General features: G+C 40.1%; 1 protein-coding gene across 1 annotated transcript; it reads left to right on the forward strand.

The window, feature by feature from the left end:
- Positions 1 to 2,103: 2,103 nt before the first annotated feature.
- Positions 2,104 to 3,768, forward strand: Gk2 (glycerol kinase 2). Its single transcript, XM_041671603.1, has one exon. The coding sequence runs from the start codon at positions 2,104 to 2,106 to the stop codon at positions 3,766 to 3,768; it is 1,665 nt and encodes a 554-aa protein (XP_041527537.1).
- The last annotated feature ends 13,645 nt before the right edge of the window (positions 3,769 to 17,413 follow it).

Below are 17,413 nucleotides of genomic sequence, written 5' to 3' on the forward strand. Positions count from 1 at the left end.
TGAGAGAGAGAGGCTGTGAGAAACGCTCCATGGTCACTTGCTCTCTGTGCTTAGACCAGTTTTGAATCTCTGTATTAGCCAGTGTCCACTGCCAAAACAAGAACCTCTGATGAGCTATGAGACCTGCACCCGAGAGATGAATTCAGAGGGGAGACGGATACTATGTCCATTTAGCAAAAATAATAGCAGTAGGCTCTTCCTTGAGCCTATGCCCTGAGTCATGGCTTCATGGGCAGGTTTACAGTTCTAGACATGAGCTACATCCTGTGGAGTGCGTCTTAAAGTCCCATTTGACAGCTGTTGCTTGCCCTGTAATGTGTATTGCACTGTTACAGCAATGTTCATATCTTCTTATCTGTCGTTATTTTAGCTTGTTAAGTTCCTGCTGGGTTAAGACTATTGATAATTTTCTCCCCCAGCAACCTATTTAGTATCATTTAATGAAAGGTAAGAAGCAGGGAGGAAACTTTTAGGTCATTTCCATCTTGGTTTCTTCACATCCTGAGACCAAGGTGAGTGGTAGAGAAGGGTTCCTGTGGTGCTGCTCCTAGCTGAGGAGAAACTGACCACTGATGGTTACAGGGAGGGAAATGATGAGCTTTCTTTTTGAGGATGGCTTGAAATAAGTTGTTCATAATGTAGTGGGTGACCCAACAGCCACCAACATGTAGGCAGGATTAATTAGACTCAAAAGGGTCATTAAAAGGAGGAATGAGGTGCCTCCTTAAAAGGGGTGGTGTGACTGCAGAGGAGTTGGAGTGGAAGAAGCGAAAGAGGGCTATGATCTAAGCATGTTGTTTTATGTATGACGCTACCAAAGAATATTTTAAAAAAAAAGAGTAAAGCTGGAAAGAAGCAGCTGTTTCCAGGTGACTTCCTGACTTCTCAGAACAGACTGTGTTTGACTAAAAGGGTGCAATGTATCCAGCAGCCAGGTCAGCAACTCCACTGTGCCTGGCATTTAATTACAAATGATCAGACATGCAAAAAAGCAGGGAAATACAGGCCATAATAAGACAATCAACAAAATAAAATGAACAGAAGCTGACAGGTTTTAACAGAAAATGAAGGTTAAAAGCTATTCTAATCATGACCCACACATCAAAGAAAAGTTCAGTAGATATCTAAAAATCCCTAAGTTGAACTTCTAGGAATGAAAACTACATGTGAAGGGGAAAAATGTAGCACATGAATGACTTGCATACCTAAACTGGAGGTTAGTGGACTTGAAGGCAGAACAATTATAAACTATAAGTTTAAATACAAACAGAAAAGATCTTTGTAACGAGTCAGAATTGCCAGTGAACTTGCAAAACATATTCAGCCTGTGAGGTTTGAGACCTTAAGAGAGCAAACAAAGCAAAGAAAATATTTGAAGAAATAACAGCCAGAATTTTCCAAACTTGACGGAGGCTGTGAATCTGCACACAAGGGACACAGTGAACGCCCAGCACATAAAGGATAGAAAACAAAACGAAAGCAAACAGAAACCCCCGCAATGCACATCACGATAAAACTGATGGAAAATACTTGTTTAAGAATAAAAAAAAAAAAAAAAAAAAAAAACGGCAACAACGAAAACTCTATAAGAAGCCAGAGAAAAACAAACAAGCTAAGACCAAGAAGGACAGAAACATACCTGGAATAGGAAGTGATGTTATAGGAGTAGCTGCTCCACTCCATGGTTCTTAAAAGGAAGGAGTGAGAAAGGAATTAGAATTATATACCCGAAACTAATTGGCTTTCACTAGTAAGACAAAATGCTTTTCACGTGTTCTGATGTTGGAAGACTCTGTCCCACATATTTGTTCTATAAAAAATGTTATGGATAGTTCACAGGTAGAAAGGGAGAGAGAACAGAAATAAAGAGCCACACACGTAAGAGTGAAGCACATAGTGAATATTTCCATATAAATCCCTGGGAATGACAGGGAGAGGGGAGGGGCAGGGCTTGGGCGAGGGGTGGGGAGGGAGGAATAGGTCAGGGAGCTGTTAGACTGGCAGCTGCGCCTGCGCACTCCAGCATCCCTGATTGGTTGCTCTGCCTTCTCCAAACCGGCATCACCAGGGAAACCGTTCCTGAGCTGCAGATGCCACTGACTCATGGCAGCCTCGAAGCAAACAGTGGTGGGGCCTTTGGTGGGAGCGGTGGTCCAGGGCACCAACTCCACTCGTTTTCTAGTTTTCGATTCTAAAACAGCAGAACTAGTTAGCCATCATCAAGTGGAACTGAATCAAGAGTTTCCAAAAGAAGGATGGGTGGAGCAAGACCCCAAGGAAATCCTTCAGTCTGTCTATGAATGCATAGCGAAAACGTGCGAGAAACTTGCTGGGGTGAACATTGATATTTCCAACATTAAAGCTGTCGGGGTGAGCAACCAGCGGGAAACCACTGTGGTCTGGGACAAGTTCACGGGAGACCCGCTTTACAATGCTGTGGTGTGGCTTGATCTCAGAACCCAGACTACTGTGGAGGCTCTCAGTAAGAAAATCCCAGGACACAGCAACTTCGTCAAGTCTAAGACAGGCCTTCCACTGAGCACTTACTTCAGCGCCGTGAAACTGCGGTGGATGCTGGATAATCTAAGACCCATTCAAAAGGCTGTGGAGGAAGGCAGAGCCCTGTTCGGGACAATCGACTCCTGGCTCATCTGGAATATGACGGGAGGAGTCAATGGAGGCATTCATTGCACAGATGTCACAAATGCTAGTAGAACGATGCTTTTCAACATCCACTCTTTGGGATGGGATAACGAACTCTGCGACTTTTTTGAAATTCCAATGAACATTCTCCCAAAAATATGCAGTTCTTCTGAGATCTACGGCCTGATGACATCAGGGGCCTTAGAAGGTGTGCCAATATCTGGATGTTTGGGGGACCAATCTGCGGCATTGGTAGGGCAATTGTGCTTCCAAGAAGGTCAAGCCAAAAACACATATGGAACAGGATGTTTCTTACTATGTAATACAGGCCGTAAATGTGTGTTTTCTGAACACGGCCTTCTGACCACTGTAGCTTACAAACTAGGCAAAAAGAAGCCAGCAATTTATGCATTAGAAGGTTCTGTCGCAATAGCCGGTGCTGTTATTCGCTGGCTAAGAGACAATTTTGAAATTATAGCGACCTCAGACGAAGTTGAAAAACGTGCAAGAGAGGTGGGATCTTCTTATGGATGCTACTTCGTCCCAGCCTTTTCCGGGTTATATGCACCTTACTGGGAACCCAGTGCAAGAGGGATAATCTGTGGTCTCACTCAGTTTACCAATAAATGCCATATTGCCTTTGCTGCATTGGAAGCTGTTTGTTTCCAAACCCGAGAGATTGTGGATGCCATGAACCGTGACTGTGGGATTCCACTGAGTCACTTGCAGGTAGATGGAGGAATGACCAACAACAAAATCCTCATGCAACTCCAGGCAGACATTCTGCACATTCCTGTAATTAAGTCTATTATGCCCGAAACGACTGCCCTGGGAGTAGCTATGGCAGCTGGAGCTGCAGACGGGGTAGACGTTTGGAGTCTTGAACCTGAGGCTATGTCGACAGTCTTGATGGAACGGTATGAACCCCAAATCCAAGCCACAGAAAGTGAAATTCGTTATTCAACATGGAAGAGAGCGGTGATGAAGTCAATGGGTTGGGTTACCCCCAACGCTCCTGAGAATGGCGACAGTGCTGTCTTTTCCTGTCTGCCTTTGGGTTTTTTCATAGTGAGCAGCATGACATTATTAATTGGAGCAAGATATGTCGCAACTTTTGAAGACTAATTTAAACCACAGATTCTTAAGAAGTGACAGCTTTTTATACAATGAATTTTGCCTTTTAATGTGAGGTCAAGGTCACTATCATAGGTTTATTTTTTATTTATAAGCCACTTGCTACAGAACCTACAAATATACCTTAAAATAAAGGCTTTGAATAAAGAGATCACATTATAAAAACAATATGAGAAATCTCTTGTGTTTTTAACATCAATTGTTAAGGTTGTCAGGATGGGGAGGGAAAAGCACTTTACGGTTTTCCTTTCCATTTTTGGTATTTTATTTGGCATGCAGCATTTACCTCTATATCAGGTAGAGAAGCCCATTTGTAAATTCAGAGCACATGGCAGCCAGTAGGTCAGAAGAGGGCTGTCTTAACCAAGACAGACTCAATTCCTTTAGTTTAAATAGGCATGTAGGGAAACATGTATGCATACTATTTACCAAGAAAATGTTTCCTAAAATGGTAGTATTTAACCTTAAGCATTATGTGTCACATCCTAGCATCCAAATTTTAAAAATAAAGTATGGAATTTATATTGACAGAACAATATGATTTCAATACTATTTCTTATGAATTGTACTTTTTATTAACTATCTTAGATCTAAGATAGAAAAATAAAAGGCTGCAAATTATTGTAGTAAATATTATTTTCTTTTTTCTTCTTCTTTTTTTTTTGGAGAGGGGCAGTATTTTGAGACAGGATTTCTCTGTAGCTTTGGAACCAATCCTGAGACTCACTCTGTAGAGCAGGTTAGCTTCAAACTCATAGAAATCCACCTGTCTCTGCTTCCCTAGTGCTGTGATTAAAGGCATGAGTCCCCACAGCTCTGAATAAATATTATTTTCAAGGGGGAGATTATTGAAACAATATTAAATCATGTCTAACTCTAAGAAGAATATTAAGGACGCAAAAGAACAAATGTAAATGTAAATTTTAAACACTAATAACATGTTATGTAATATAATATTTTAAATTATACTTTGAAATGCATACTACAAGCCATAAAGTAAAAGAAAAATTTTATTATTTAAATATCTATGTTAGAAACACAAAATACTCAATTGATCCTAAAACATAAAACAGATAAAAAGGAATACATAATAAACAGGAAAATATACTTAAACATAAGCATGCTGAGAAACACATTAACTATAAATGATCCAATTATTTCACATCAAAAGCAAGATTATCAAATTAAGGAAAGTCCCAACTATGCCTGTTCATCCAGAAAGCATTACACATATATAGAAAAAAACTTAAAGAAGAAGGATTGAAAAAGATGGGCCATGTTGAAATGAATCAAAAGAAATCTGAAGTGCTTATCCCTGTGGCAAAAGGCAAAATTCAGAACAAAGAATGTTACCAGTGATAATATTATTTTGCAGCAATAAAGATAAAAGGGTATACTCATCAGAATTTATAATAATCCTAAATATTTAAGCACTTTATGATCAAAATTCAAAATGTGCAAAACATAAATGTGGTAGATATGAAAGAAATAAAATATTAATTGCAGCAAGTGATTTCAACATCATCTCCTCCGTGTCCAATATAGCAACAGAAAAATGCAAATGAGAATTTGGAAAGTATAGACTATTTAAATAATACCATCAACTTGACTTAATGGGCATCCTTAGAACATGCCAACTGACAACTTTTTCTGTTCAAGTGTGTATGGATCATTTACCACCAAAGACCATATCAAATTATAGCCCAATTTGTTTTCCATTTTGTATAGATTTGAGTACATGCAAATTCACAAAAGAAATATCTTTGGAAAATTCCTATATGACTGGAAATTACAAATTACTTTTTAAAAGGGAAAGTTTTTAGTTGAGTGAAAATTCATCATGTCATTGCATAGAAACCATTATGCAGCAAGAGTAACCAGACCCAAAGTCTATTCACCTCACTGAACTTCTATATGCTCAGAACAGGCATTCTGAAGCTGTCAGGTCTCATTCATATAAAATGTTAGAAAACACAAACAGGAAACTGGAGAAATATCTCAGTAGTTATGAGCTTTGATTGCTCTTCCAGAGGACCTGGGTTTAATTCCCAACACCCACATGGCAGCTCACAACCATCTGTAACTCTAGTTCCAGAGGATCTGATGCCTTTTTTTGACCTCCAAGGAATTGGGCACACATTCGAGGTGTGTGTGTGTGTGCATTTGTATGTGTGTTATCTGATTGTCGATGTGAGTACAGAAACTGTAGGGTCCAGAGGGCACCCTAGAGCTGGAGTTACCTGCAACTGTGGATCACTAATTAAGAATACTGGGAACAAAACTCATATTCTCTGAAAAAGTAGTATGAGCTCTTGACTGCTGAATCATCATTCCAGCCCATTGCCAAATTGTTGGGTTTGTTTTTTATACTAATTTATTGATTTTGAAAGCTCTATTTATTTATTTGTGTGTGTGTGCCCTTGAGTGCATGCATGTGTAGCACATACATATAGCTGCTGGTGGAAGCCAAAGAAGGCATCAGATCCCCTGTTACAGGCAGTTGTGAGCTGCCAAATGCAGGTGCTGGGAACAAAACCCAGTCCCTGTCCAAGAACAGCAAGTACTCTTGTTCACTGTGCTGGGTCTTAGCTATTCACAAGCATGTTATGAGTCAAAGGTTCTCTAGAGAAACAGAGCTTACAACAGATGTACATACAGATGCATATATATATATATATATATATATATATATATATATTGACTTATAGGGTGTGATACAGCTAGTCCAACTATGGCTGCCTACCAAGGGACAGTCCAAGAATACAGTAGTTGTTCAGTCCACAAGGCTGCATGTCTCAGCTGGTCTTCAGTGAATGCCAAAATCCTGGAAAAGCAGGCTCTACTGCCAATGAAGGAAGGGGCTTGGCAGTGGAAGCAAGCAGGCAAAGAAAGTAAGTTTCCTTCTTCCATGTTCTTTATATAAATTGCCAGCAGAAAAGGCTCATATTAAACACGGAGCTTCCCACCTCAAAAGATTGGGATTAAAAAAGGGTCTTCCCTCTTCAAATGATCCCTTACAGGTGTACCTGGCTGCTTGGGTTTTGGTTAATTCCTGAAGTAGTCAAGCTGACAACCAAGAACCATCATCACAGGAAAACATCAAGCTCAGCACTGTCTCAATCCTATTCCTTCCACTAACACCCTTCTGTGACTCTCAGCTTTCCCCTTTTTAAGAAACATCTTTCCCTTTGTATATCTAATTTCATAATTGATCTTATACAACATTGGCGAGGTCCTGCTTCGTCTGTGCGATGACGCTCTCCTCCTTTAACACGAAGCACGTGTGTGAGCGAGAACGGCTGACCTGACACAGGAAGCATGAACACAAACAGCATCTCCATACAATTTCTCAAGGGCGCCATTTGTGAACCAAATCAAGTGAGTGGTGACGGCAAAGAAAGGCAATAGATGAGGATGAAGAGAGAGAGAGAGAGAGAGACTTAGAGAAGGAAGAGAAACAAAGAAAAGCGAGGAAGCTAAGGGCACCTAAAGAGAGGCAGGATGCACTATTACATCTAGTTTAAGACAAACAGTATTTTAACATCATGGGGGAGAGTCATTAAGCAGCTACTTAATCTCTGATTTAGCTCTAGGAATGTCAATGGTGTACGCTGAACATAGAGATAACTTGCCCCTACTCAGAGTCCTGAAGTATGTGTCTGTCACATCTCCGATACTTCTATTATGATCGTGATAAAAATGCCCATAACCTCCTAGGGACACTGTTGTACTCACTGATACCTCAGTGCCTGGGTCTAATGGTTATATTCAGCAATCTCCATTTAGGTAGAACATTATGTACTTCCTCTATGACTATTAGATATGGAAATTTCGCTTCTGTGTGTTTCTTAAGAACATAGGAACTAATAAGATCTCCTGCAGTAATCATCCAGCAAAGTCTAGAGACAACATCATCTCGGTCAGTAGCCTACTTTATCTTCCCACTGAAATGAGGATACTATACTTTATTCTGATTGTTTCAATCAAAAGTTAATAAACCTAATATTTAAAGATTCATTGTAGTTCCAATCAACAACCTTTATTGCTGAGTTTATTTGAGCTTTGAAGAAATTGTGTGTGATCCTTGCCCTGTTTGTGTTTAGCATACATTACCACACATTAGCATGTCGACTCTCCCCAAACGACTTTATTTTAGCAAATAAAAGGGAAAGAAGGCCTTGATAGACCCTTGGTGAGAAAGAAGTCTATGGCAGTAAGACCCTGTTAATTATCTTGTTTTAAACCATCTGAAATTCAGCTCATTGTAAACAATCCACAGATCTCTTATATTTAGTTAGGAGAGTATGCTTTTCAAATATCAGAAAAGCCAAGCTCAGAAAAGCTTATAAAGCCAAAATTAGTAAGAAGATATTATGTCTCTAATAATAATTCTAAAGAAAATAGGGCAAAATCCAGTACAAAAAGAAAATTTGAGAGACTGCAAATAAGGTCAATTTTGGTTTATCTACGGAGCTTTCCCTCTGAAATGCAGAAGGCTGGGTGCACAGTAGCCCCTCCATGTTTTCATTTCAGTGCACCCTGGGCAGTGATATCAGGGCAGGCGATAGATAGAAACCCCTGAAGGAAGCTGTAGCGGCTAGTCTCTCCTGCTTGTCCTCACATTTTTATCAAGGTTTGTCTGATCTTAAACGTATTTCACTAAAACAACTGACTGATAACGTCTTCCCAATTCTTTTTCAAGTGGAGCACAGTTATCTGCCATCAGTACTGTTTTCCTATTAAGAACACCTAGCAAAATGAACAAGAAAATAAACTTCTTGATTCAAAACAGGTATGGTTCTAGAATCGAGAAAAGAAACATGACTGCTTTACAGCATTTAGTATTCTCCAAAATAGTATTCTCGAAGAAGTCCCCAAGAAGTAGCTAGAACTGATTAGGCCTGGTGTCCATCATCATCATCAAAAAAAAAAAAGTAAACAGAAAGTAGAATTATTGTTTCATAAATATATATTGGAAAAACTTTGTCTCAGACAATACTGCAATACATTTTACAAGATGAAAGCAAAGGCAATATAAACACATCTGTGAGATTTATTATGAAATTTAGAATTTTGTCCTGGCAAATGAGTAATTTGGAGGATACACACATACATACCAGCTCCTATTGCCAGTTGTTCCAGGCATGCTCTAGAAGAGTCTGAGTTACAGGAAATCATCCTTTATTCAAGAACAACTTCTAAATAGAAAATGCTTATAGATTTTTTTGAGAAGTTGTTTCTAAGTCAAAAAACATAAATCTGGGAAAGAACGGCTGGATATAAAATTCTTCTCTGCACAAAATGCAAATTGCTCATTTTCACAAAATGTGGTCAACCTAGGAAATTCTTTAATTTGGGGGACAGTTGAAAACTTTTGTCCTCCTGACCTGAGCATCTCCACCCTCTTCTCTCCTGATCCTGTGCACCCCCATCCTCCTACTCCCAAGCCTGTGCATCTCCATCCCCCTCCCTAATCCTGTGGACCCCACCCTTCTCTTTCCTGATCCTGTGCATCTCCTCCCTCCTCTCCCCTGATTCTGTGCATCCCTATCCTCCTCCCCCATCCTGTGCATCCCTATCCTCCTCCCCCATCCTGTGCATCCCTATCCTCCTCCCCCATCCTGTGCATCCCCACCATCCTCCCCTGATCCTGTGCATCTTCGACATCCTCCTCTCCCTGATCCTGTGCATCCCCACCCTCCTCTCTCCTGATCCTGTGCATCCCCACCATCCTCCTCTCTGATCCTGTGCATCCCCACCCTCCTCCCCTGATCCTGTGCATCCCCACCCTCCTCTCTCCTGATCCTGTGCATCCCCACCGTCCTCCTCTCTGATCCTGTGCATCCCCACCCTCCTGCCTACTGATCCTGTGCATCCCCACCCTCCTCCCCTGATCCTGTGCATCCCCACGCTCCTATCTCCTGATCCTGGGCATCCTCACCCTCCTCTCTCTTGACCTTGGACATCCACACTTCCTCTCACCCTCTCTCCCTTTTTTCCATTATTCTTACTCCACTTCCCTTTCTTAATCTCCCTTTGTGTCTTTTCCCTGAAACGAAATCGACTGAGTGATATCATAACTACTTGTATTCATAAACATCAAAAGGATGGCAGCCCGTTTGACATCCTGCAGATGAACATGCACTAAAAAGTGGCACTGGCAAGTGGGCGCTTGCTGCCCACTGGGCACCAAGCAGCGATGTGCTAAAGCTCCAGCATGCTGCTCCATAGAGAAGAACGGCACTTATTACAGTTGTATCAAAGCCACATCATGTACCAACGGTTTGCCTCTGTGATTATCTGCACAATCATTTATCTTTCCTTCATCCTGCCACAGCCTCTCCCCTTCAGTTCTAACAATGTCCAATTTTTCCCTTGTCTCTATATGCATTCACTTCTCTTTTCTGTTTGAGTTTAACTTTCTCATACCAGCCCCAAGTACATTATGAAAATTAACCAATGCATATGTAAAGAGAAATGTGAAGAACACACAAATGCATTTTATAAAATTTCCCTGCAGCCTTTGATGATGTTTTGTTTCTGATATGCCATAGATAGCTATCACTAGAGAACTAGAGCTGTGTACTCTTCATTGGCCAAGGACCTAGAAACATATTCCTAATGAATTTCAATTAAAACATACAAACCATATGTTGGAACCTGGGGTTCAAAGGAAGTTATATAGCCCAGTTCTCAGAGCTGGTTTGTGTCGGAAAGAACTGCGACCCAAGAAAATTTTTCTTGGAAACTTTTTTCCTTGAAAATTTCAATTTTCTAAATAATATTTTATTAATTCTTTAACAATATCTTATGATTTATTTCAATCATATGCCTCTCCCTCCAAATCCACTCCTGTGAATTCTCTGCAGCCTCCTTTCTACTCACCCAACTTTGAGCTTTCTTCTTTTGTCTTGCCCCTGAACTCGTTTGTGTTCCCTGTAAGTCTTGGGAGTGTAATCTTCCCTGGAGTGCGTCAATCTATCAGGAGACCTATCATAAAGGAAAACTGACTTTCCCTCTCCCAGCGCTAGAATTCTGCTAAACGGACATAGTAATAAAAAGGCTTTTAATGAGTTTCAGCTCTGCTACCCCCACCCCTCATCAGACAAGTCTCTTCTAGATGACGCTTAATACAGACAACCTCAAGTGATCAATGTGCAGAGTGTAAAATTTCAATCTGAAGTATACAAAACACCACTCATTTCCTCAGGGTTGAGATTTGCAGAGACTAAGGAAGAAGATTGCATTTCCACAGTTTCCCACCCAGCATTCACAGAGGTGCCAAGGAAAGGGCAATTCACACTCTCTCACATCACACTTCACTCACACTGCAAGTGCCCCACCAGCTACTGCCCAGGCACAGGTTAACCTCCTATGCTAGCCATCTCTCTCATTTATCTTCTGCATTTCCACCATTCCCCACCTCATTTTGACTTTCCCCCAGCTCCTCAGCAATGAAATTGAAATGGTGGCTGAGCACGGTGTCTCACCAGAGAGTACCTGGCCTTCTGGTCTCCAGACAGAACCTTTTAGAATTTTTAGCAAACAGGAGTAGTTTGGAAAGGAGGGTCAGAATTCAAGCTACTCCCAGGGTGGTCAAAGAAACGAACAGTGATCACAGGCATCCTCAGAGTCTATGGTACTACATTATTTCATGACCAAGGGCAGGACACAGGCACTGTCTCACCAGTTCTCCCTGGTTCTGAAAATGGGAAGTCTGCTATTTTACCATACAGCTTTAAGAGAATACAACAATTATCTAACCAACGTGGTGTGAAGGTCAGTTATGGTCAGTCCTTCAAACTGGGTCTTCTGGATTCCCTTCATTCTCCCATTGTCAAATTTGCCAGCCTCTCCCATGTCTTATAGGAATGTCAGGCTGCCAGAGTTAGTGCCCTGAAGTCTATTCTTGCTGTACTCCCTACAATAGTACAGAGAGACTTTAATTCCACTTTATAAAGGCCATGAAATCCTCCAGATTTAGGTGTTAGAGGAGGGCCGCTTGTTTATCCCAGCTGTTCAGAACTGAAATAATCACACAGAAACTGTATTAATTCCACTAAAAAATGAGTGGAATTCTGGCTATAACATGGATGATCTTCATGAGCAATATGCTAGTAAAATGCATCATACAAAAAGGGGACAGCCACTATATGATTGAACTCATACCAGGTAGCTGAAGAATCAAACTGACACAGGCAAAGTGTAGAATAGTATTATAAATGTTGTGGGAGGGAAGCAGCAGGAGATAAGTTTAAGATATAAGCAGTTGTAGATGGATAGTAATGATGGTTACACAGCACCACTGACTGTTACTATAAAACTGTTTACGTTGTGCGTGTTGTGTCACAACAAACAAGACTGCCCTGTGGATATCCACCACCCTGAGCTACCACAGCTACTCCTAACACTGCATCACACAACACACTTTTCATCTATCATACAACTATTAGCATGTATGTTAGTTATTAGCCCTAATGCTGTTAGCCCTTCTGCAAATCCTCATATCTCATTTTAATGTTTAAAAGACCCCAACTGGGATTTCAGTCTGGTGTTTCAATTTGGGTCTCTGTCTCTGTCTGCTTTCATCGCCTGATGAAAGTTAATCTCCAGGAGGATGACTATATGTCTTTCTTTGGGTTCACCATCTTATTTAGCTTTTCGAGGATCATGAATTATAGGCTCAATGTCCTTTATTTATGGCTAGAAACCAAATATGAGTGAGTACATCCCATGTTCCTCTTTTTGGGTCTGGCTTACCTCACTCAGGATAGGGAGCATGAGCAAGGAACTCAGGACCACGAGGGGTGCACCCACATACTGAGACATTGGGGATGGTCTATCGGGAACTCAACAAGGCCAGCTGGACTGGGTCTGAAAAAGCATGGGATAAAACTGGACTCACTGAACATAGCAAACAATGAGGACTGCTGAGAAGTCAAGATCAATGACACTGGGTTTTGATCCTACTGCACGTACTGGCTTTGGGGGAGCCTAGGCAGTTTGGATGCTCACCTTACTAGACCTGGAAGGAGGTGGGTGGTCCTTGGACTTCCCACAAGGCAGGGAACCCGGACTGCTCTTCGGGCTGATGAGGGAGGGGGACTTGATTGGGGGAGGGAGAGGGATATGGGAGGCAGTGGAGGGGAGGAGGCAGAAATCTTTAATAAATAACTAAAATAAAATAGAAGCGTTATTTTTAAACAAGGCTGGCTCAGGAAGAGGTGGCTGATAATAAAGTGATATTAAGCAAATAAAATATAAAGTATTTGGAAAAAAAGACCCCAACTGATAGGACTCAGAGCCACTTGGTTTTCAACACAATTTAAGGTATTTCCTATAATATACACCAGTGCTTTTAGAACTTCAAAATTTTTAAACTCCAGTGATCGATAGTCTAAGTTATCTCATTACTCCTGTGTGACATCAGTGTACTGTATTAACAGAAAGTTATGGATGATTTAGAACAATTCAAGAACAAAAGAAGAGAGCTACTGGATGATACATTGCAGGAGTCTCCTTACAACCCCCCCCCCCCCCCCGCAAAACAGTCTTACTATAGATTTTCATCTTGCTATCTCAATCATTCTTACATTCCAAGAGAACAAATAACAACAATGAAAAATATGTGCTTTGTGTGCTAAATATACCCTTGATAACCAGTTTATTTATCATTAAATGTGATATATTACCATAAAGCAAAGCTTCCAAGTTTCTGTAGTATATGCCTAAACAACTAAAATCATATTTATTTTAATCTTTAGAATCTTCAATAATCTAAAAAGAGATTTTTTAACACTGAGATTTATGCTTTTCTCACTAGTCCTTGTCTCTCTCCTTTGTCACATCTCTGATAGAAAAATGGGCATGACCCCAAGTGCGGTTCTGAAATCATTGCTCTGTAAAGATATCCATCTGTTCCTTTCATTGTCTTCCTAGTCATATCTCACTGGGTTTGGGACTTCCAAACACATTTCTGTTACTGTCAATGCTACAGAGCCAAGAACTCCTTGGACAAACAAATAGAATTACGAGCTATTGCCTTATGTGTGCTCAAAAGACTTGGCCTTGTCTGGATCTAGAACTTTTATTGTAGAGAAGATAGTGGAATGTTCAGCAAGAAGTAAAATGTACCTGGTAATAGATAAAACAGATATCTTAAAGACAAGTACCATGTATCATAAAGCATAGTCCATCAAAATTTTTAGTGAATATTGCATTCAAAACTATCCCATTCCTAATGTGTTGATGCTTCAGAAATTGTTATTTTTCACAAATCTTTTAAATACCTTCAACCTCATATATTCTACTTGACATAAAAGTGAGGCTAAACAATATATAAAATACATGAACAGGAATTATTTTGTTTATTCTTTTCTATGGTATAGTTGTACAGACAATTCATTGAGTAACAATGTCCCTGTTGAGATGAAACGTATTTTCTTTCCTAATGAATAAACACTCTCCAAAGGATTCAGGGTCAGTTACTTCTAAGTTTCTAGCTCTTAACACCAGATGCCTGTGGAATGTGTGTGTGTGTGTTATTTTTATATTTTACTATGTGTACATACATGTATGTGAGTGCAGCTATTTCAGGAATGTAGAAGAAGGCATTAGAGTTCCTGCAGCCAGAGTTACAAGTTATTGGGACTTGCTAGATCTGGGTGCTGAGAAATGAACTCAGGTCCTGTACACATAATTTCTGAACCATCTCCTCAACTCCCAGAAGAATATTTCTTGATATCATCTATTTTCAGAACTAGGGAATTATTCTGGTTTTCCAATCAACCAAATGTTTATAGAATAGACATCTGGAATAGTGGTTGTGAAGATTAGACTTTGCCAACTTCATACAAACGAAAGTCCCTTGAAAGAGGCATCTTTGATTGAGAAATTGACTACATAAGATTGACCAGTGGACATATCTGCAGGCATTTTATTGGGTGCTGACTGATGTAGGAGTGACTGTGGGCACTGCCACCTCTGGGAGGGTAGTCCTGGGTTATACATGAAATAAAGCTGAGCAAACTATGAAAAGTCAGCATAGTCTCTGCTTAGTTCCCTCCTCTAGATTCCTGCCTTGGCTTCCATCAGTGATGAACTCTAACCTGTAAGATAAATAAACCTTTACCTCTCCTAGTTGCTATTGGCCATGGTGTTTTATCACAGAAACAGACAGTAAACTAAGACAGTAGAGCAGTATCCTGAAATACACTTATCCAAGTATTACAGAGTGTTCCAAACATGCCACGGAGTGGACCAGCTAAATGGGGAAAATGAAACTGAACAAGATCAGTAGGTAGAGCATGAGATTCTTAATCTCAGGGGTGTGTGTTGAAGAGAGAGGGCCTGCTTTTTGTCCCAGCTAGCTTACACCCAAAATAATCACACAGAAACTATATCTATTTAAACACTGCCTGGCCGATTAGTTCTAGCCTCTTATTGGCTAACTCTCACATCTTGATTCAACCCATTTCTAATAATCTGTATGCTACCAGAAAAGATTCAGCATGTCTGACCTGGCAGCTTCATGGCAGTCCTTTCTCTCTCTCTCTCTCTCTCTCTCTCTCTCTCTCTCTCTCTCTGTTTTCTTCCTCCCAGAATTCAGTTCTGTCTCTCCGCCTACCTAAGTTCTGCCCTATCATCAGGCCCAAAGCAGTTTCTTTGTTAACCAATGTTATTCACAGCATACAGAGGGGAATCCCACATCACCTTATCTTTTAAAAATGTGTAATTTCACGGCATGAAAAGGCAAGTGTAAACAATGTGATAGTCATCTCCCCAAGGCTACTACAAATAAAAGCCAAATCAAGAACAGACTCTTGCCCTATGATTGAAACACTAGATAACATTACTCTCAAGCTCATTTCATGCAGGGTAGCCTCCCCACGCTCGGGCTTCTGAGTGCAGTTTCCCACTGCACTGCTGCTGAAAATGAAGCCTGTGGGAACTGTGACCATTCACAAGAGAATGCTGTTTGTTTGGATCACTATTCCTTTCTGCATCTCAAGGTACCTTTTATTTTACAGTCAAGTAACATCTATATCTGCTATAAGAGCCACCACAAAGATCTTTCCTTTCAAACATCTCAGGAATAGTTTTAATTCTCCAGTCCAGAGCCCTACAAGCAGAGATTTGTATTGAATTTCTCTCTCTCTCTCTCTCTCTCTCTCTCTCTCCCTGTGTGTGTGTGTGTGTGTGTGTGTGTGTGTGTTTATTATAGAAGTTATTTCATCATACAGCCAAATTGAAAACAGATGATCCAAGAAACTTCCACTGTGACTGTTCCAATCACCCAAGCTAGTGGACATTCAGGCACAACACTTGAACCAGGGACAATTGAAGATTCCTGGTCCCTAGTCTTTTCAACCCTTGTATCTCTTCACTTGGGTTGACCAGATGAATGACTGTCTTCCTTTATCTGCACAGTTTCCAGTCTCAGTAAAAGCTGTTCATATCGAATTGACACAAATCAATGAATAAGCTGTCTTATAAACAATTATGGAATCCTATTATATGGGAATGAAGTCTTCAGATAATATAACCTACTTCCTGGTCTGGATTTTATGTTACTTTGTTTAGGCTTTCCATAGAACTAATCTTCTGGAAGTGACTAATGATTGATATCTTGGAATTGAAGAGACAGTTCACTGGTCAAGAGCATTGACTACTCTCTAGAGGACCCAGGTTTAATTCCCAGCACCCAGAGGGTAACTCACATCTGTCTGCAACTCCGGTCCAAGAGGATTTGAGGCCTTCTTCTGGTCTCCCCAGATCCCAGGCATGCACATGGTACACAGATACACATGCAGGCATGTCAATATACATAAAATTAATAAAAGCAATTTTAAACTTTAACATTTTAATTATGTTTTACTGTCTTCTTGTCCACAAAACAAAAAGTTTCTTTAAGGTAAAAGCTCTTTTTTTTTCTTTTTTTCCCCTGAGTCTCCCCTCCTCTATTTTATTCCCTTCTAGTTAAGTTTGGTGAAAATATAGATACTCAATTAAGAACAAAACAAAATATGACATTAGTCACATATTCAAAGTTTTGTATTTTTTTCAACAAAAACGAATGCCTAAAATTCTAAAAATCCATCCAAATATATTCTTTTCAGTAAAATCATGTCAAAATTTAATATCACTACTATTTTCATATCCAGAATAGATCACAATTATTCCCTAGATACTCCTAGACATTGTGTCCTCTATTGTGTAACAGAAATGAATACCTGTCAGAATGCTAGCAGTATTCTGAATCAGGTGAGAAACATACTAAAAAAGGCAAACTATAGAATTCCTAAGGCACCACACTGCATAGATCAGTAAGTATTGTGTGCTTTGAAGATTTGCACCAGTCACTAAAGAAATCTTCTCTTAGCTACTCTTCATTTACAGTCAATAGAACAAATAAATTATTCAAATTATGGCTATCTGTGAACAGAAGAAATTTGATACATAATCTATTTTGATTATGCTCAGTTTTGTCTGAATTTAATTGATTCAAGATATAACTATCTTCCACTTTGGGTTACCTTAAAGAACTGCCACAACCAAACTTGGTGGTATATATCTGTGATCATAGTCCTTGGGAGGCAGAGGTGGAAGGACCAGAAGTTTGAGGCCAACCTCAGCT

Source organism: Microtus oregoni, unplaced genomic scaffold (genome assembly GCF_018167655.1).
Source record: "Microtus oregoni isolate MIOR12 unplaced genomic scaffold, Mior012 000021F_ref0000039, whole genome shotgun sequence".
Lineage (NCBI taxonomy): Eukaryota > Metazoa > Chordata > Mammalia > Rodentia > Cricetidae > Microtus > Microtus oregoni.